At 46.1% G+C, this 20,060-nt stretch overlaps 1 protein-coding gene across 2 annotated transcripts in view; it reads right to left on the bottom strand.

Moving 5' to 3' along the window:
• Positions 1-20,060, bottom strand: part of TTLL10 (tubulin tyrosine ligase like 10) — a 150,789-nt gene that overhangs the window by 1,241 nt on the left and 129,488 nt on the right. The window contains exons 8-17 of one of the 2 annotated variants that reach the window (XM_089534275.1): positions 19,598-19,690; positions 17,484-17,652; positions 16,569-16,687; positions 15,163-15,277; positions 12,005-12,090; positions 10,984-11,155; positions 7,910-8,081; positions 4,691-4,831; positions 4,264-4,380; positions 828-921 (exon numbers count right to left, since the gene is read on the bottom strand). In XM_089534275.1, the coding sequence (XP_089390401.1) occupies positions 828-921; positions 4,264-4,380; positions 4,691-4,831; positions 7,910-8,081; positions 10,984-11,155; positions 12,005-12,090; positions 15,163-15,277; positions 16,569-16,687; positions 17,484-17,652; positions 19,598-19,690 (1,278 nt within the window). Of the gene's footprint in view, positions 1-827; positions 922-4,263; positions 4,381-4,690; positions 4,832-7,909; positions 8,082-10,983; positions 11,156-12,004; positions 12,091-15,162; positions 15,278-16,568; positions 16,688-17,483; positions 17,653-19,585; positions 19,691-20,060 lie in introns of both variants that reach the window. The other variant, XM_089534276.1, reaches the window with a different exon arrangement.

Below are 20,060 nucleotides of genomic sequence, written 5' to 3'. Positions count from 1 at the left end.
AATAACTAGGTGCCAACAGGAGAAGCCATCAAAGATGACCCCTCACTTGCTCAAAGCGAGACACTTGACTACGCTGGACATATCCTAGGCACATGGCAACACATCTCAGGTCTTTGGCAAGACACAGTCTGTTCCATACCTTACTAATGTTCTTCGAACAGTGATACCTCTAGTGTCCAACCAAAATGCACAATATACGTGTTGCAAGCTTTCGAAGCTTTGCTGGCTTCTTCATCAGGCAAGGTGTTACAAACCAAACAGGATTAAAACAACATATAGAACACAAGCTTTCCATGTTTTTTCCCTCCAAAGTTTCATTTGTTACTATATGAATATAGCAAATTACTATATGAATATGGCATATTGTACATTTGGGTTGGTCAATAAAGGTACCACTGTTTGGTGGATTTTTGAATGGATTTCCTATATGGCCAATATGGCTATCCCTGGATGTTTACCAATATTATGTATCTTAGGGCCTGAACAGACAGGCCAAAATAAAGCTGCTTCGGTTCACTTTGGAGGTATGCTGTTTAAATGATGCATGCGTCCTAAGAGGTCAGAAGCCGCGCCAAAGCCATGCTCCAGTCCTATGGACTAGAGCACAACTTCTGGCCTCTTAAGATGCATGTGTTATTTAAACAGCATGCCTCCAAAGTGACCCGAAGCAGCTTTATTTTGGCCTGTCTGTTCAGGCCCTAAGCATGCCTGCCAAATGTTCAGCTTTGCGGAGCCCTATACACCCAACCATTTCATTCATGCAGATGTTTGCTGATTCCCAGGTCCCAAATCCAACTAAAACTCTCATTGACTCTTTCTATACTTACCCAGGGTCTCATTCACCACCGTGGGAATGATGCCCTTCAAAGCATTACAGTTGGTGTGCAACGCAGGATTGGAATTCATCTCCAGTAGCCATACCTAGTTCAAAAATAAAAACCGGGGTGGCGGGGAACCCATTAATTTCTTTAGCTTTGTCCAGAGCTGCAAAGGGGTCTGGTCTTTGGTATAGGAAACTAATGCTTGGGGTTAAATCCAGACACATGGGCCTGAACAGACAGGCCAAAATAAAGCTGCTTCAGGTCACTTTGGAGGTATGCTGTTTAAATGATTCATGCATCCTAAGAGGCTGGAAGCTGCGCCAAAGCCATGCTCCATTCCTAAGGACTGAGTACAGCTTTGGTGCAGCTTCTGGCCTCTTCAAACGCATGCATCATTTAAACAGCATACCTCCAAAGTGTTCTGAAGCAGCTTTATTTTGGTCTATTTGGGCCCCATATTTTCTTTGCATGCCAAAAGCAACACTCTCCTGTCAAAAGCAGGTTCTGCCCACTATTGACAATATGACTCTATCGTTTCAACCAAATCTGGCCCAAGGGTTGTGTAGCAAATGGCACTAGTGTGGCTGAAGGCTCTGAGCTCAGAGGAGCGGTAGATCTGCTCTGGGTTTTAGTCCAAACTTTAAAGCAGTCACCCAAGATGCCCAAACTACAGTGGGCCCTTGGTATCTGCCAGGGTTTGGTTCCAGGATCCCCTGTGGATGCCAAAATCCACAGGTCCCATTAAAGACAATGGCATAGTAAAATGGTTTCCTGTATATAAGATGGCAAAATCAAGGTTTCCTCTTTGGACATTTCCAAACCATGGATGCTTAAATCCGTGGTTTAAAAAATGTGGATATGGAGGGCTGACTGTATTTGGAGATAAAGGGTCAGGACCTTGCAGGGTTTGTAGCAAAACCCAAAAGGAGCCCACTGCCCCATTGATATTGGGGCCATCAGCTGCCATTGAATGGGGTCAATCCCACCCCACACATATATTAAGGTGCAAAGACCCAAAGGCAATCGAGTTATTAGACACCTGAGTCAAAAGACAGACTCTCTCCCTCTTTCTCAGACAGCACAAATACAACAAGAAAATGAATCACAACTTGCTGGCCTTTCATGGCACTCCAAAGTCAATGGCCGAGGCGCCCGCTTCATTCTAACTAATGGTAGGACCGGCTTAAAATACGAAATCAGCAATCCTTCCCTTCCTGCAATGGAGGAGAGTCTGTGACCAATTTCCCGCTTGATGTAATTTATTTGTTCCACGTTCAAACTCAGCTTCATTTTACACAGAACTTACAACATATATATATATTGAACATTTGCCACTAGGCGGTGCTGAAGCCCTGTCTTTCCAAAAATGAAAATGAAATATCGAAGGATTGAAAAACGAGTGGCAAGCCGTCTCTGCCAAATTGGCGTCCTCCGGATGTGTTGGCATGCAACCCTCCACATCGCCGGGGATGGTGGGAGTTGTAGTCGCAATCCCCAGAAGGGCACTGTCTTAGGGATTGCGCTCGCTATGGTCAGCCCTCCATATCCAGAGGATTTGTATCCACAGATTTAAGCATCCATGGTTTGAAAATATTTTACAAATATATCAATTCCAAAAAGCAAACCCATATTTTGCCAGGGAGACCATTTTACTATGCCACTGTATTTAATAGGACTTGAGCATCCGCAGATTTTGGTATCTAAAGGGGATCCTGGAACCAAGGCCCCATCGAATAGCAAGGGCCTACTGTATACAGAAAGAGGCCAGAGATTATTTGTGATCATATCAATATGCTAGGATGATCCTGTAAAATAAATCTGTCTATCTATATCTATCAATATCTCCACTGGTTGTAATTCTGTTGGTTTCTTACACATATATAAGCTCTTTTCCTGAAGCAGTTGGACATTTTTTCCCCTGGGATATTCATGGGACAAACTCCCGATCTCCTTCATGTGATAAACTCCTTAGCCATGGAAACCCATTGGGTGACCTTAGGTAAGTCACACTCTCTCAGCCTCAGAGGAAGGCGAAGGTAAACCTCCTCCAAACAAAGCTTGCTGAGAAAACCCCGTGATAGGATTGCTGTAGAGTTGCCGCAAGTTGCAAATGACTTGAAGGAACCCAGAGAGACTGGGACAGTAAAGGATTAACCGGACAAATTGGGACAATGCAAAGATATAGCCATGTTAATCTGTAGCATCAGTATGTAGAGAGATCTTGTAGCGGGTACATATAAAAAATTAGTGTGTGTCATGTTCATTGGGCACATATGGCCCCACTGGTTGTACCTCCTCTACTCCGATTTAGGCCAACAACAACAGATTAGTCTTTATTTATATTTCTGTGTTATTCGGTATTAATCATGGGCCCCATACAGACTGCCAAAATAAAGCTGCTTCGGGACACTTTGGAGGTATGCTGTTTAAATGTTGCATGCATCCTAAGAGTCTGGAAGCTGCGCCAAAGTCACGCTCCAGTACTTAGGACTAGAGTGTGGCTTTGGTGTGGCTTCTGGATTCTTAGGATGCATGCAACATTTAAACAGCATACCTCCAAAGTGTCCTGAAGCAGCTTTATTTTGGCCTGTCTGTATGGGGCCATGGGTTTTTTTATGGCTAAAGCTGTCATCGATCCTTTTTTAATGGAGTAATAAGGGTGATTAACTTTTCAGAGCCTTGTTTGCGGGATGAAAGCTTTTAATTAACCATGTGGGGAATGGGCACAATGGGGTGACACTGGATCGCCTGCCTGGGAATTTAAGTTTGCCAGAGCTGAAGGTGTATCGGGTTCCAGTCTCTCAAAGGGGCAAATGGGAGGTGTGGCAGATTGTATACTTATGCGTTCCAGACTCTCCTGTGGCCCTTCACAATTGGCCTGCGCAAAGAAGGGAGCCTGTGTCACGGTTTGGCGTGACAATTGCTACCGTGCCACAGTCGAGTTTTGGTCGTCTCATTCTTCCCTGATCTGAGGACAGCACTCCTCCCAATTGTCCTGGGGCTCATTCCCACTTACACTTAAACCACCTTCGCTCCATGTTGGTAAAATGATTCCAAAAGGTCCGTCGTTCCCACTATGAAAGCGGACCTTTTCGTTATCCCCTTCTTTTTTGGCATGGTTGCCGCCCCACTAGTTTGTGCCACTTCAAAACGCATGTCAAGCATCTGTGCATCGCTAGTGATGTAAACGGCAGCCCGGGAAGCCCGGCTGGGATCTATTTGCTTCATTGCTTTTGCAGCTACTTGCCTCACTATGCGCTGCTGTCGGATTGTCTGGGTATCACTCTGCATCTGGGAATGGGGACATAGCCAAATACGTCTCCGATCACACTCTGCCCTGCTCCCTACTAGCCATGGAAGGGCAAAACAGGGGCGGCATAGTTACGTGGACCGAACTATTAATGCTAGCCTGTGCCTTACAGTATCAACACCACCACCATACCTTAAAATCTTCATCGATCAAGAAGTCGCATCCGATGAGGTCAAAGTAGCCCACTTTGCAGTCCAGTTTCGACTTCACAGCCAAGAAACATTGCAACATGATCTCCTTCATTCTTTTCTGGAAAACATCATGCCATTTATTTAAAAGTGGGGGGAATTTTTGTCCTATAACCATGCAGAAAACCCCACCAAATTCATTAAAGCATGCAAAGATACCTGCTCCGTCCCACTCTTACAAGTATCCAAGACCCCTATTGACCCCAAAGTCCCTCTCAAAATGGTGATGGGAAGTGGTACAATATTACTTCCTGGGGCCATTTTGAGAGGGGATGCGGAGGAAAACAGAAACAGCTTGGGAATGTGGTCCACAGGGGAGCCTGGGAGAGCAATTGGCCATGGAAGATGTGGACCAAGGCATGGAAACTCACCGTAAATGAATTGAGGACCCAGTCCTTGGGAAGCCCCTTGGCGTGCCTGAACTTTTCATTGACGTAGGTGTTGAAACGGTCCATGCACCACACGGTCTCCTCCTTGACGTGGGGGTACATGGGGCTCTTCTTCTGCACATACTGAGGATGGTTTCGGGGGCGAGAAAGCAAAAAAAGCACATGATAACACTTTATAAATGCCTGGAGAATGAGTTCGGATTGTACCTGCTGGCGACGGACGCAGAGAATCGTCGTTCATTTTTACATGGGATCTGCATGCGCATTTGTTGCGCATCCAGTTGCACACTTAAGCATGCATGCTGTTGTGAATCCTTCCATTCGACGCAAACAATGCATAATTCAGCATGCAGAAATTTATGTAACGCAATGATATCTGTTGTGCAACAGAACACACTCATCATGGGCTATTGGCTTTGCTTGTGCAAGGGTCCTGAAGATATAGCAACGTCTCAAGTCCCCTCCGGAGAATATAAGCATTGTGTAGTGCCACAATCCACCTGTACTTGTTCCTAAATTGGCTTATGATGACATAAGTTGAGATTGTGTAGGGTTTTAAAAAGGTTTTGCACTATCCATAGTTTAAAAAACATTGGTACCTTGGTGGCACTGTGGTTAAATGCCGGTCCTGGAGCCACAAGGTTGTGAGTTCGATCCTAGGGCTCCAGGGTTGACTCAGCCTTCCATCCTTTCACATGTTGGTGAAATGTGGACCCACAGTTGGTTTACAGATTGTAAACCACTTAGAGAGTGCTGAGTTCATTGAAAAGCAGTATAGAAATATAAATGCCATGGTGGTATGATAGCCCTGTTTAAGTATTTGAAGGGGTGTCACGTTGAGGATGGAGCAAGCTTGTTTTCTGCTGCTTCAGAGACTAGGATCCAATGGAGCAATGGATGCAAGCTCCAGGAAAAGAGATTCCACTTTAACATTAGGAGGAACCATTTAATCTGAATGCAAAGGATCAATGGGTTTGTACCCAGCTTTGGAGGCAGAGCAGAACAACAGACCAAAGAGAAATGGAATAGTATAATTTGGAGGAGGGGATGTCTGTGTTGCCAGCTGCTCAGGTGCATTTCGGTTCCTTGCCCAACCCCAGGTAATCCGGGTGCTTTGGAAAAGGGTAATAATAATAAACCAACCACCTGGCCCTCATTGAAAGTCCTTTGTGGCCCAGGGTCTCCCTGGAGAGGCAGCCTGGCGCATTGAATGCTGAGCTGAGCAAACAACTCAGTTCCGGGAAAAACAAGACCATCTCTTGCCAATGGCAGGAGCAGCGGGGAGACAATGCCAAGTGGGATAGGATGGAGGGGAACGCACGGGTCCCAGCTGTCCTTGTTTATCGGGAACGGTCCCTTCTTTCTGGGATCTGTCTCTGGAGAGATGAAATGCATCCCCCCCCCCATATCTGTGGAAGAGGGTGACATGTAGATATCATGTCAATGAAAATCACATAAGATCAGGGAGGAGGCTACGACTGAAGAAATCTCCAGTTTAAGATTGGCCATGGATGCCAATCATAGAATCATAGAGTTGGAAGAGACCAAAACGACCATCCAGTCCAACCCACTTTGCCATGCAGGAACTCTCAATCAAAGCATCCCGACAGATGGCCATCCAGCCTCTGTTTAAACACCTCCAAGGAAGGAGACTCCAAGGGAGCATCTTCAACTGTCAAACAGCTCTTACTGTCTGGAAGTTCTTCCTAATGTTGAAGTGGAATCTCTTTTCCTGGAGCTTGCATCCATTGCTCCGTTGGGTCCTATTCTCTGGAGCAGCAGAAAACAAGCTTGCTCCCTCCTCAATATGACATCCTTTTAAATACTTAAACAGGGCTATCACATCACCTCTTACCCTTCTCTTCTCCAGGATAAACATCCCCAGATCCCTTCACCATTTTAGAGATGTGAAAAGCTCTTGGACCAAAGGTTATTGAGAAGCAGTGTGGCATATTGGTTTGAGTGTTGGACTACGGAGACCAGGATTCAATGCCCAGCTTGGATATGAAACATATATGCGCTCCGCCTCAGGGCAAAGACAATGGCAAACCTACTCTGATCAAAGGTTTACCATGCATTGGAAACCACTTGAAGGCACACAATAACAACAACAAAGGCTATTCCCTCCCAGAGTCAGCCCTTTGCATCAATGGGATTTGCATTTAAGTTGCCTCGCCATTCAACCCTGGTGAAGGGCTGGCACTGAAGAGACATGGCAGAAAGTGGTGCTCTTGGAGTCAAGCCTCAGAAGCACTGTGCCAACCAACCGCACATTATGCACAGATGAGTCCTGGGCAACCACCTGCAATTATGAAATAATTGTGCAATGGTGCACAATGGTAGGCAACGTATAATGCCCGGCGACACACAATCTTCTATTTATAATACGTTGTTACATGTTCAGGTTTTTCTTCTTCTTCCATAATTTGTCTTTCTTTCCGCAAACCCATTTCTCACGATGCACATATTTATTTCTGCCTTTTCTCCAAAGTACCTTTCCCCTTGGGTAAAATGTGTTTCAAAATGAGCCATCCACATTTTAAAAAATGCATACATGATTCTTTTGGACAAATGCTACCTTTCAAATGGGAAATGTGCACCTGCAAGAACAAAAGAAGGGAAGGGAGGTGGTTAAATAACCACACCATTGTTCAAATATTGTGTTGCCAGATGGTAAGCTTGACCTGGAATCTCACCTGAATGCTCTTCTCCAGTCTTTAAGTCTAGTCTCAACCACTTCGATAGAATCACAAAACCATGGAGTTGGAAGAGACCCCAAGGGCCATCCAGTCCAACCCCGTTCTGCCATGCAGGAACTCTCAATCAAAGCATCCCCAACAGATGCCCATCCAGCCTCTGTTTAAAGACCTCCAAAGGAGACCCCACCAGCTTCACTACCATTCTTTCCATCATTCATTCCATTATTCATCACCATTCTTTACATTGAACACCCCTTACTGTCATGAAGTTCCTCCTAATGTTGAGCTGGAATCTCTTTTCCTGTAGCTTGCATCCATTGCTCCAGGCCCTATTCTCTGCAGCAGCAGAAAACAAGCTTGCTCCATGCTCAATATGACACCCCTTAAACAGGGCTTCCAATACTTAAACATAGGGGACATAATGTGTGCATAAGACACCGACAGGGTTTCAGCCATTGGTTGGTGGACTTGTCCACCTCCCTGTCTCTTTCTCTCTCCTCACCTGATTGGTGAGATGAGATGTGAGGTCTTCCGACTTCGGGTCGTAGTTGAGACACGTCAGGCGGACGTAGCCGTGGCCAAAGAACAGCATGTAGGGCACTGTGCAGGCAATGAGGAGGTACGAGCGGACATCAAACTTCTTCCCCTCTAGGAGCAATGGCTTGTCAATGTACCTGGAGGGAGAAGAAGAAGAAGGGGAATGAAGCCAGAGCTTGGACATGTCACTTATGGCACTACTAGAATCTCCATAGGGTGCTAACACCAAGAAGGTCCTGTCGTCGAAGCTTGGGAACATTACATTTGGGGACTACAACTCTCCGATTTCCTCACCAAGCCTAGCTAATGGTCATGCTAGCTGGGGGCATTCTGGGAGCTGTAGTCCAGAAAGACAACTTTCCCAAGCTTTATCTGTACCAAGTATTCCCAAAAAGCTTTTATTATTGCAGAAAGGTTTCTTCTCCCCCCCAAACCTTGATCTTTCCATTATTAAATAAGAGATATCATCTTATTACTCCATCTGACATATATATACATTCCATTAAACAAACCTTGATTTTGCCATTTTATATACAGTGGACCCTTCCCTTATGCAAGGGATCCATTGCGGACCCCGTCACATAAGGGAAAAAGCACGTATGCTCATGCGCCCATTGAAAATAATGGGGCATGAGCCTGTGGCATGGTGCGGTGCATGTGCCACGAGTGTGTGCACCATTGTTTCCCCCCCACATAGCTTCTATGAGTGGATGCCGTGTATGGCATGACCGCATATGCCGCAGGTGCACTGTATATGGGACACCATTTTACTACTCAGCTCTAACAATTCTACTTTTGAGTCCTTGGCCTGATCTTTTTCAGTGGGTTCATCCATGAAATGTGTTCATTGCGATAGATCAAGGCAGGGCCTTACATCTACATGGCACCCAGATATTAACCCATACCCAATAAGTACTGAATTCAGGGTTGCCATTTCTTTCTTTCTCAGAAGCTCTTCCGTCTTTCGCCTCTACAAGAGGCGTCCCTCCATGTTGGAGCCAGCCACAACTATCCAATTTGCCAGATCCAAATGGAAGAGAAGAAGAACGGACCCACATTTGCACATTTGCTTCAACTTGGGAAGTACAAATAACTTAAGATGTTCCAAAATGCAAATGTGGGAGCATTGGAAACCGACAGCTTTCCCCCAGCCCTTGCGCAGAATAGTTTGTGATGATAATAAGCGTCTTAAAACTGGATGCATCATTGAGATGCCTGAAAAAGCTGCATCGCCGACTGTTTGCCGAGCTCTTCTTTGATTATTCTGACCTTAGGCGCCTGTGATATTATTATGATTTTTCTTCAGAAATCTAGTTTTTAAAAGTCTATAAATAGAAATAAATAAATAAATAAATAAGCTTGTGGAACATGAATCTCCCAAGCAGCAGCAAAGAGTCGTAATTCCTCCCCGAGTTTCCCACCTCCGACGCAGCTGCCTGGTTATCTAGCGTTGGAAGCTTATTCAGTTTACACACAATGCAAAGTCTTTGACGCGCAGCTGTCTCTTTGAAGCTCCCTTTAGATCTCCAGACAAAAATAATCTCTCATCTCTCCCTCCTTCCTTCTCTCCCTCGCTCTTTTTTCTCTCTCCACCTGTTAAAATGCTAATGATCTGTCTGCCAATGGCATGGAATTAAAAACAACAACCACATACACACACACAGAGGTGCATACACACCCAACACCCAGATACACTAAGTGTTTGGTCACAGATGGTAGGAAATCTTTGCAATAGGGATTATCCAGTTCCACACCAGGTGGAATAAAATTGCAGTTGGCTCTCCATTGCCACGGATTTTTTTTATCCGCAGACTCAAGCATTCACAGATTGAAACGATTCCAATTTATATGTGTGTGTGTGTGTGTGTGTGTATTTCCAAAAGTAAACCTTAGAGTCATAGACTCATAGAGTTGGACGAGACCCCAAAAAGGGCCCTGATACAGTCCAACCATGCAGGAACTCTCTATCAAAGCATCCCCATTGACAGATGGCCATCCAGCCTCTGCTTAAAGACCTCTAAGGAACCTAGAGACCCCAAGAAGGGCCCTGATCCAGACCAGCCCCCTCCTCCTTCTTCTGCCATGCAGGAACTCTCCATCAAAGCATCCCCATTGACAGATGGCCATCCAGCCTCTGCTTAAAGACCTCCAAGGAAGGAGACTCCAAGGAAGTGTGTCCCACTGTGGAACAGCCCTTACTGCCAGGAGGTTCCTCCTAATGTTGAGCTGGAATCTCTTTTCCTGGAGCTTGCATCCATTGCTCTATGTCCTATTCTCTGGTGCAGCAGAAAATAAGCTTGCTCCATCTTCAATATGACATCCTTGCAAGCTTGCTCCATCCTCAATATGACATCTCTTCAAGTATTTAAACAGGGCTATCATGTCACCTCTTAAACATCTCTTCTCCAGGCTGAACATCCCCAGCTCCCTAAGGCGTTCCTCATAGGACATGGTTTCCAGACCCTTCACCATTTTAGTTGCCCTCCTTTGGACATGCTCCAGTTTCTCCACATCCTTTTTGAATTGTGCCCAGAACTGGACACAGTATTCCTTGATTTTTGCCATTTTCTATAAGGAACACCATTTTTATTATGCCACTGGATTTAATGGGACTTGAGCAGCCATGGATTTCTGAACCCATGAAGGGTACTGGAACCAAACCTTAGCAGATACCAAGGGCTCACTGTAACCGGATGTCAGAAGCTGGATCATTCTGGGTCAAGCCATTGGCCCACTGAGCTCCGACCGGCATGGTTTGAGACAGACATCTTTCCCATCCCTACATGGCAGTGTCAGGATTTGAATCTGGGGCCTTCTCTGTGACATTGCGCTAAATTCAAACATAGCTGTTATATTGTTGCTTTGTCCATGGTCCACTGCTGGCATGTGTCCCCCAAGACCTTCCCCGAATTTGAAGGTGGCCTTCATCCTGGAAGAGCTTTCCCCACCCGTGCCGTAAGAGCATCCAACATTTCTCACCAGCCAGGAGCTGGATAGTGGAGCTGTTGCAACAGACCCTCCATTTGCCGGATTCTCTACCTTTGCACGATTCTCGCCGGGGGGATTCTGTAGGGCAACTTCCTGTACAGAGGGTCATCTTCGATGCTCTGGAGCTTGGTTTGCAAGTCTTTGACCTCCGCTTGGTTTTTCAGGAGGAAGATCCCCCGGCCTTGGTTCGAACTGGTTGGCTTGCAGATCCAAATGTGGGGTTCTGCAGGGAGACAAAGAGAGACGGTGTGTTGTAGTGGATTGAATGTTGGACTATAATTCTGGAAAACAGGGTTTGAATCCCTTGCTCAGTGATGGAAACCTGCAAGGGCAAGCCATACTCTCTCAGCTTCGGAGGAATTATAGGTTTGGTACTTACCGCCAAGAAGCGGCGTCCAGGTGGAGATTCTAGGGTTAGGGACCGCGCACCAACTGCATGAATCCAAACCCTATATCACGATGGCGGCCCCCATATAGATGGGAGGCCACCATTACGACAACGCCGTGATGTACTAGGGTTAGGGTTTGTGCAGTTGGTGCGCGATCCCTAACCGTAGCACATCACGGCGTTGTCGTAATGGCGGTCTCCCATCCATATGGGGCCGCCACCGTTATATAAGCGATGCACAGCATATAGACATCTCTGCGCATCGCTTACATCACAAGTGCATCGATGGTGCACTAGTGACGTCCGTGAGGCATCCGAAAGAGAACCCGGTTTGGTTGCGGTGGTGAACCTCTGGAGGAAAACTGGACACCTTTTGGGGTTGTCTATATTGTACCATAGACTCATAGAGTTGGAAGAGACCACAAATGCCATCCAATCCAACCCCTGCCTGAGCTCTGGCGCCACAACAAACTACAACTCACATAACTCCATAGCACTGAGCCATGGAAGTTAAAGCGGTGTCAAACCAGATTATTTGTGCAGTGTGGCTGCAGCCTCTTTTGAGAGAAAGGACAGAAAACAGAGTGAAGGAAGAAGAGATGGAATGGAGCGGGACATGGCTATCTGGTCCGGCTTGTAGGAATAGAACGAATGAATCGTTTCATTTTTGGAGGACAAGGTCACCTTTGTACGTTTCAAAGAAGAGTTCTCTCTCGTCTTTCGTGTCCAGACGGAAAGTCTCAGGGAAAAAGTCTTCCATCCTCAGCACTCTGCAAAAACCCAGGACAGCAATAGGTTCAGTCATGTGTGCTCCCTATGGAAGGCTATGCAACATCATCAGGACTTTGTGAAACGGCCATTGGGGTCAAGCACATGGAACAATCTTTTGCATCCATTGAGACCCATTTTAGTTTCAGCGGAGGCCATCCAAACCTTCTCCTATGAATCTTTGATTCCCACATTTGCTCATGATATGAATGCAGCCTATCTGGGATCCCATTTTGGACTCAATTTCATTTGGAACATAATAACTTCAATATATATATATATATATATATATATATATTGCTTTTGTTTTTCTTTCTTCCCCCAAAATGAGACGCTGCTCTAGCAATAAGATTCTATCAATTTGCTAAAGTCAATGTTTTTACAAACGCCTCTTCCCCCTCCTCTTCCCGGCTTCATAAAGAAAGCGCTATCTATCTTTTGGATCTTGGTTACTGACAAGCTAAGAAAGTATCGCCGCCTAATTGAACCAATTTGCATACTGTCTCTTCTTTTGCATAATGCTACAATATTTACTTTTTCCATCTTTCAGGATTTATTAGAGACAGATTGAGTGATCCCAGGTGAATAATTTCAACCCAGAAATAGGAGACTGCGTGTGGACCTCAATAGCATCCTCCAAAGTTTACTTTTTGCCCATCATTTCTTGCAATCAGCACTCGTATATAATCACATTCTCTGTTTGTGTTTATGGAACAGTAGGATGAAAGGGACTTATTGCTTCTCTAATGCTTTCTTGCTCTCACTGTCCTTCCCTCCTTCTCTCAGACACACTCAGACAGAGGACCACTGGTTCCCTACAAATATAGTCCTATCCAGTCAGAGATCACATTGTGAATGTGATGCTGTCAGAGCGACAAACAGTCAATAAGATGCCACTAAGGGCATGTGATGTCAGTCAGTAATGCCTAGGAATATCACTAAGAACAGATAAAGCTAATTCAAAGGTAGGGCAAGCTTTCTTGGGTCTAGCAATATCACTAAGAACAAATAAAGCCAATTCAGAGGGAGGGCAAGCTTTCTTGGGTCTTGCAATATCACTAAGAACAAATAAAGCCAATTCAGAGGGAGGGCAAGCTTTCTTGGGTCTAGCAATATCACTAAGAACAAATAAAGCCAATTCAGAGGGAGGGCAAGCTTTCTTGGGTCTAGCAATATCACTAAGAACAAATAAAGCCAATTCAGAGGGAGGGCAAGCTTTCTTGGGTCTAGCAATATCACTAAGAACAAATAAAGCCAATTCAGAGGGAGGGCAAGCTTTCTTGGGTCTAGCAACATCACTAAGAACTAACAAAGCCAGTTCCAAGGGAGGGCGAGCTTTTTTCGGTCTAGCAAAATCACAATTTAGGTCTATCAGAATCACAAGCAAAGCCAATTCAGAGGAAGGGCAAGCTTCCTTGTGTCTTGCAAAATCACTAAGCCGATCACAAAGCCAATTTTGAAGGAAGGCAAGCCTTTTTTAGTCTAACCATGGCGCTCTACAGATGGGCGCAATGGGGCACCATCATTACATGTGAGGGGCGGCGCTTCCAGACGCCCCTCGCATGTGAAGAGGGCGTCAAAATAGTGGCGCCCTGTACAGATGGGCACCACCATTTTGACACAATGGACGCTTAGCGTCCGCACGTTGCGACATCATTGTGACATCGCAAGTGCGCACTGTGGCATCACAATCACGCCGCAAAAAGAACCTGGTTTGTCTGCTGCAGCTTCCTCATGCAGCAAAATAAGGGGCAGGCAGACCGCCAAAATTACTAAGAACGAACAAAGCCAATTTAGAGGAAGGGCAAGCTTTCTTGGGTCAAGCAAGATAACTAAGAATGAACAAAGCAGAGGATAAACAAGCTTTCTTGAGTCCGGCAAAACCACAAAGCCAATTCAGAGGAAGGGCAAGCTTTCTTGGGTCTTGCAATATCACTAAGAACAAATAAAGCCAATTCAGAGGGAGGGCAAGCTTTTTAAAAAAATCTCTCTGGTCTTACTTTGGAAAGGCCATGTATAAACACATGGAAAGGCTGCTTTCTAGGGAGCCACCAAGCCACACAAGTGCCTGCCACAACATCAAGACAGGGGCTTCCACACTAGTAACCCAATGTCTCTGCCTTGATTCAAGGAGGTTGGCACAAACTTTAACTTTGTCCAGAATCAGCCTTATAAATTCACAACAGCGATAATCTTACTGCAAAAAGGCTGCAAACTTCTTTTCCTTGGGGTGGGATGGGAGGTAGCATTTCAGCAATGCCCTATAACTTATTCTGTTTCCAACAGGCAAATGGAAGGAGATCAAGGGAACAATTCAGGCTTTGGAAGAACATGAAAACAAAAATCTCTGCGCACTGGAAGCCCTCTTCTGGGATGCTCAACAGTGTTCAAGCCTATATGTTTCCGAGCAAATGCGTCTGAAACATTCAAGCACATTTTTCAAAGCCACGAGAGCCAGACACATCTAAATGTGGAAGTCGAATTATGATTCCTTTTTGCTGAGCTCTATATCCAATAAATAACACATTCTGGCCAGCATTATTGGTTAGTCCCAACTAGAATTGTAGTAGTTGTTGTGTGTCCAAGTTGTGCTGACTTATGGCTATCCTAAAGTGACCCTATGATGGAGTTTTCCTGGCCAGCTTTGTTCAAAGGGAGCTTGCCTTGGCCTTCTTTGGAGGCTGAAAGAATGTGACTTGACCAAATGGGTTTCCATAGCCGAGCCAGGATTTGAAACCTGGTCTCCAGAGCCGTAGTCGTAGTCCAAGCCACACTACATCACACTGACTCTCAAATAGATTAGACTCATTGAATCAATGGTTAAATGGTACACCAACGCATAAGTAAATCCTACTGGTGTAATGGGTCTACTCTAGTCAGCACTAATAACAGGATTCACTGTGTATACTTGACTGTAAGTCAACCTCATGTATACACCGAGGGCAGGTTTTGGGACCAAAATTATGGATTTTGATATGACCCATGGATAAGCCGAGGGTAAAATTTGTGGATAAGCAAATGAAAAAAGGTGTGGTAGAGTTAGGGATATGTGCACCGAAGGGGATGGAGCTTACTTTGCAGCCCTGTTGATCTTCTTCATCACTCGCTCGTACTCCCTGAGGTTCATCAGAAGGCCTATCTTGGTAGTGAGTATCTTGTTGTTAGGGATTTGGTAAAGCAGCTGTTCTCCTGGGAAGAAAGAAACCACCAGATTGAAGGTGGCATGAAGAATCAATGCCCAAGCATTGGGGAAGATTATTTTGGGACCTTTGTCTGCCGCAACAGATGCGCTGTGGCGTCCCTCATGCGGCGCACCATTTGGATGCGGTGCATGAGCCACGTCATTGACACGCACCCCATGTAAACAGCAGTGCACCAAGATGGCGCCCACGACACGCGGTAGGACTCAGAAGCATGCAAAAAATATAGGGGCCCTGGGGCAGAAAGTACATTTGGGGTCCCTATATCTTTTTGCATGCTTCTGAGTCCTACCATGTGCCATCGTGGTGCACCACCATTTACACGGGGTGTGTGTCAATGACGTGGCTCATGCACCACATCCAAATGGTGCGGCGCATGAGGGACGTCACAGTGCCTCTGTTGCGGCGGACAAAGGAGCCACATCTCTTTAGAACCCTCTTTCGGTGCCCCAGTTGCCCCAGCCTAGCTACAGGCTTGCTATATTTCTCAGAATCCCCCCATCCAGCATGGCCACTTATGCTCCATCATCAAAGGCAAACAGGTTGCCTCCCTCTGGATTGGAGCCTTGGACTGGGACAGTCTTCCCTTACATGGGGGATCTGTTCCGGACCCCCTGCGTAAGGGAAAAAACATGTAATGGGGCTCGTCCTGCGGTGTGTCATGGTGCGCACAGCACAGGGCACATGCCCCGTTATTTTTCCGGGGTGCACCAGGGTTTTTTCCGGTGCGGCTTCAAGGCGTGCCTGCGTATGATGCGGGCGCACTGTACTTGTTGACAATGGCTGCTGGATGGAACTGCCCATGTCCCAGGCTGTTCCAATCTACCTGCTTCATTTGCAAATCCCCAAAGGGTCCAGGCGCCAGTTGGCAACAGGAGAGGCTTCCAGGAATGAGCTATTGTATGCCAACAGCATCCCAGACAACCTCCTCGCTGCCTCCAGGCAGATGCAAGGGGCCCTTTCCAGGACCTTCAGGCTCTCAGAGTCCTGATCTACCCATGGAGACACACAGAAGGCGGACATCCTCCTCTGAGGTGTCACCTGGTGTGCTCAGCATAGGGTTGCCATATGTCCTGGAAAACCTGGACATTCCTGGATTCAAGGGATTAAAATACATCCCAGCTGGCTGGACCATCACAGGTCTGGCAAAATGGGACAGGGTCCGATCAACTGGAACTACCTCTGCCGCACTGGGAGAGTTGGGGCTTTATGGGAATACGCTTTACCCACAAAGACAACCGGGCGAGATTGATGCCAAGCCAACTGCCCACTCCCTTTACCTTCCTTGAAGTTGTAATAGGTGTCTCTGAATTTGGTCTCACACCATTTCAGGATGTAATCCTCCCTCCGGTTGTCATAGATACGCTGCCAGCCCCTGTTCTTGCAATACAGGTTGAGTCTGTGATGGAGGGAAACAAAAGACTTCAGTTATTTCTTCTTCCTTGTGCTCTTTTTCTCTCTGTCTCTCCTTTTGGAGGAAACCACTGCAACCGAGTCCTTGCGGTTAATTAGATCAGAGGCCTTGAAATCCCATTTTTGAAACAGAAAGCTCTCTTGGTAGATGGTTCCACAAGTGTGGCAATGCATCCAGGTTGTAAACTAATGAGCAACACTGTCTAAGCAGGGAAGAAACGAGACCGGATGGTGTCTTTCCATTAGAAAAAGCATGAAAGAGATCAGACAGAGTAAAGGGGAACAGACTTCCACACTGCGCACTACACAGCCTTGCCACACTACACAATTATAGCACTATTGTTCCACTTTAATTAGCCATGGCTCTGTCCTATTTCCATAGGACACAATAACTGGATATGTAGGCTTGGCAGACACTAAAGCTCTCCAGCAAGGAATTCCGAGCATCCTTCCCTAAACTGCAGATCCCAGGAGTCCAAAAGATGGAAGCCTGGAAAATAAAGTGGCATTGTAACACTATAGTTGTGTAGTGTGAATGCCCTGCTAGGATAAGCTGGACTAGATGCAGTTGTGGTTAGTGGCTTCCATGCAAGAAGACAGTGAATCCACTCCAGGTTAAAATCTGAACTGTATAGGAGCTATCCAAGGTGTTGCACCTATTTGGGAGATGGAGTCTTTTCAAGTTCAGACTAAAACCCAAAGCAGAATCATCTCCTATTTGATAGGATAACAGAAGTGAGAAAAACAGAGCGAAGGGTGATCCCAGCTCTGGGCATCCTTACAGATCAAGCCCATTAGCTCCTCCGATGTAAAAGAAAGGCCCCGATGCAAGGGCTTCTTCTGGCTTCTTCTCCTCTTGGTGACTCATTCGGGGCGATGCCTTGGGTATAGCTTTGGGCACTTTGGATTTCGTTTCATTTGTCGGCTCCCCTTCAGCTAAGGTGGGAACGGCTGGAAAGAGAAAAGGAGGCGATATGTTAGGAGGCGCATGCCAGGGGATGTGGCAAGGGGTCCTGTCACAACTCATGGGGTCACCACTGATCACCGCTGGAAGGAGGCTGGGCACATCATCCTCCAATGCCCTCCTCACCAGCGCTTCTGGACTCCATCCCTTAGTGGAGCTGGTTGGATTTTCATATGGGTTTCGGGGACATTTGGTGGACATTTACAATCTTAACAATGGTACCATGATTATAAATGTGAATGGGAAACTTATGCAGGGTTGTAAGTCTGACTTATGCATGGTGACCGGACATGTCTTTGCCCCAGATGTGCACTACATTTCCACTTTCTGGTCATAGAATCATAGAGTTGGAAGAGACCCCAAGGGCCATCCAGTCCAACCCCATTCTGCCACACAGGAACTCTCCATCAAAGCATCCCCATTGACAGATGGCCATCCAGCCTCTGTTTAAAGACCTCCAAGGAGGAATTCCAAAATGTCCTCCATTTTGGGCATGACTAAGAAGCATGTATGAACGTTTTTTGGGTTTTATTTCATTACGTCCTACATTTCTCTGGAATGAAGGAGTGCTTTGTCCTTCTTTGCAGTTAGGACATCTGGTCACCCTTGACTTATGGCTGCATCCGCAGTGCAGAAATAACCCAGTTTGATACCACTTGAACTGCCATGGCTCCATGCGATGGCATTCTGGGAACTGTAGCTCTGTGAGACATTTAGCCTTCTCTGTCAGAGAGCTCCACAATAAAACAACAATTCCCAGAATTCCATACTATTGAGCCACGACAGTTTAAATTGGTGTCAAACTTTGTTTGAGGCTGATTCTCCAGTCCTTAGGACTGGAGCATGGCTTTGGTGCAGCTTTCGGACTCATAGGACGCATGCGTCATTTAAGCATCATACCTCCAAAGTGACCTGAAGCAGCTTTATTTTGGCCTGTCTGTATGGGGCCTGAGCTTCCAAAGCAATTAGTTACCAGCCAAATGGAGCCAGTGCCCTCATTCTCAGGGTCACAGGGTTGCCCTCACCTCTTTCCTGGCACCGTTAATTGGCACCGTCTCTCATTTCCTGGCCTCCAGAAACTTGATTGGCTTCATCCAGGCTTGCAAGCATCCCCAAGGAAGCAAAATTACCCGAGCCGAAAGGGAGGAGATCATTCCTTGTTCTGTGCTTCTGGGGTAAGACAATGCCCACCAACAACTCATCAGTGCAGTGAGTTATATGTCCAAGGGGTTTATCACACTGGGGCTTATTTTGGCATTAAAGAGAGAGTAAAGTGCATTTGAAGCATCCCGCAAATAAAGCAGAAATGGTGAGTAATTGCACAAATAAAGAGATATTGGACATGCATTGCTGCTGAAATCCCGAAAGTAAAAAGATGCACATTAATGCTCCTTTGTGCCCACTTTAATGGCGGGTTTTGTGTGACATTGTGTGAAACCGTTTTGCCTCATCATGCAGCACTATGATTCCACTTTAAATGTCATGGCTGCATCCTATGCGATTTTGGGATTTCTAGTTCAGGGAGGCACTACAGTTTCTTGGCTGAGAAACCCAAGTTTCCCCTCTCTCAACTGCAAACCCTAGGATTCTATGTAGGACTGAACGATGGCAGTTAGAGTGGAATCATAGCAGTATAACTGTGTGGTGTGGATGGGACTCTACAACTTTGAGGATGTGTCCACACCGTGGAATTAGAGCAGCATGACACAACTTTAACCTCCATGACATATCCTATGGAACTGTGGTATTCAGAAGAATTCAGAGAGCTCTGGTATCTCACCAAACGTACAAATCCCACGATTCTGTAGGATCAGCCACGGCACTTAAAGTGGTGTAAGACTGCTTTAATTCTGCAGTGCGGCTGCAGTTAGTGCTGGATCACCCATCAGGCCCAATACAGATAAGAGAGGGAAACCATACCAGGGTGCCTACTGCTGTTTTGCTTTTCCGCTGGCGCGTCTTCCGGCATTTGGTTTTCAAACATTTGCATGGGCTTGGTGCTCCTGCTTGCTATGCGCTTGGAATCTACAAAGGAAAGAAACGAGAAACACTCATTAGGAAGAATAGCAAGGTTCACTGTTATTCACTGGTTTCTGGCTGAAATTAGGGTTTCCCAACACCAGTCTAATAGAAAAATAGAGTGGTGAGAATTGAGCATTTACTACCTGGTTTCCAGACACCCCCATATTTTGGGGTATAGCACAGAAACATACTTGGGCTCTTTGTGAGGCATGAATTCTGCATCGTTTTCACCTGTTATGCAAATGATATTTGGGGATGTTATTCCACATGGAAAAGCGCATGGGTTCTTTGCGTTGCAAGAATGCTGCATTGCATTCTCCTGGAATTACCGCATCCCAGGGTTTTGTGCGTGTTGAGTTTTTATTCTGTACAG

This window comes from Sceloporus occidentalis, unplaced genomic scaffold, assembly GCF_023333645.1.
Source record: "Sceloporus occidentalis isolate IW3139 unplaced genomic scaffold, rSceOcc1.0.p SCAF_8, whole genome shotgun sequence".
Classification (NCBI taxonomy): Eukaryota; Metazoa; Chordata; class Lepidosauria; order Squamata; family Phrynosomatidae; genus Sceloporus; species Sceloporus occidentalis.
The sequence above is the reverse complement of the archived record's forward strand: the minus strand, read 5'-3'. Positions and strand labels throughout refer to the sequence as shown.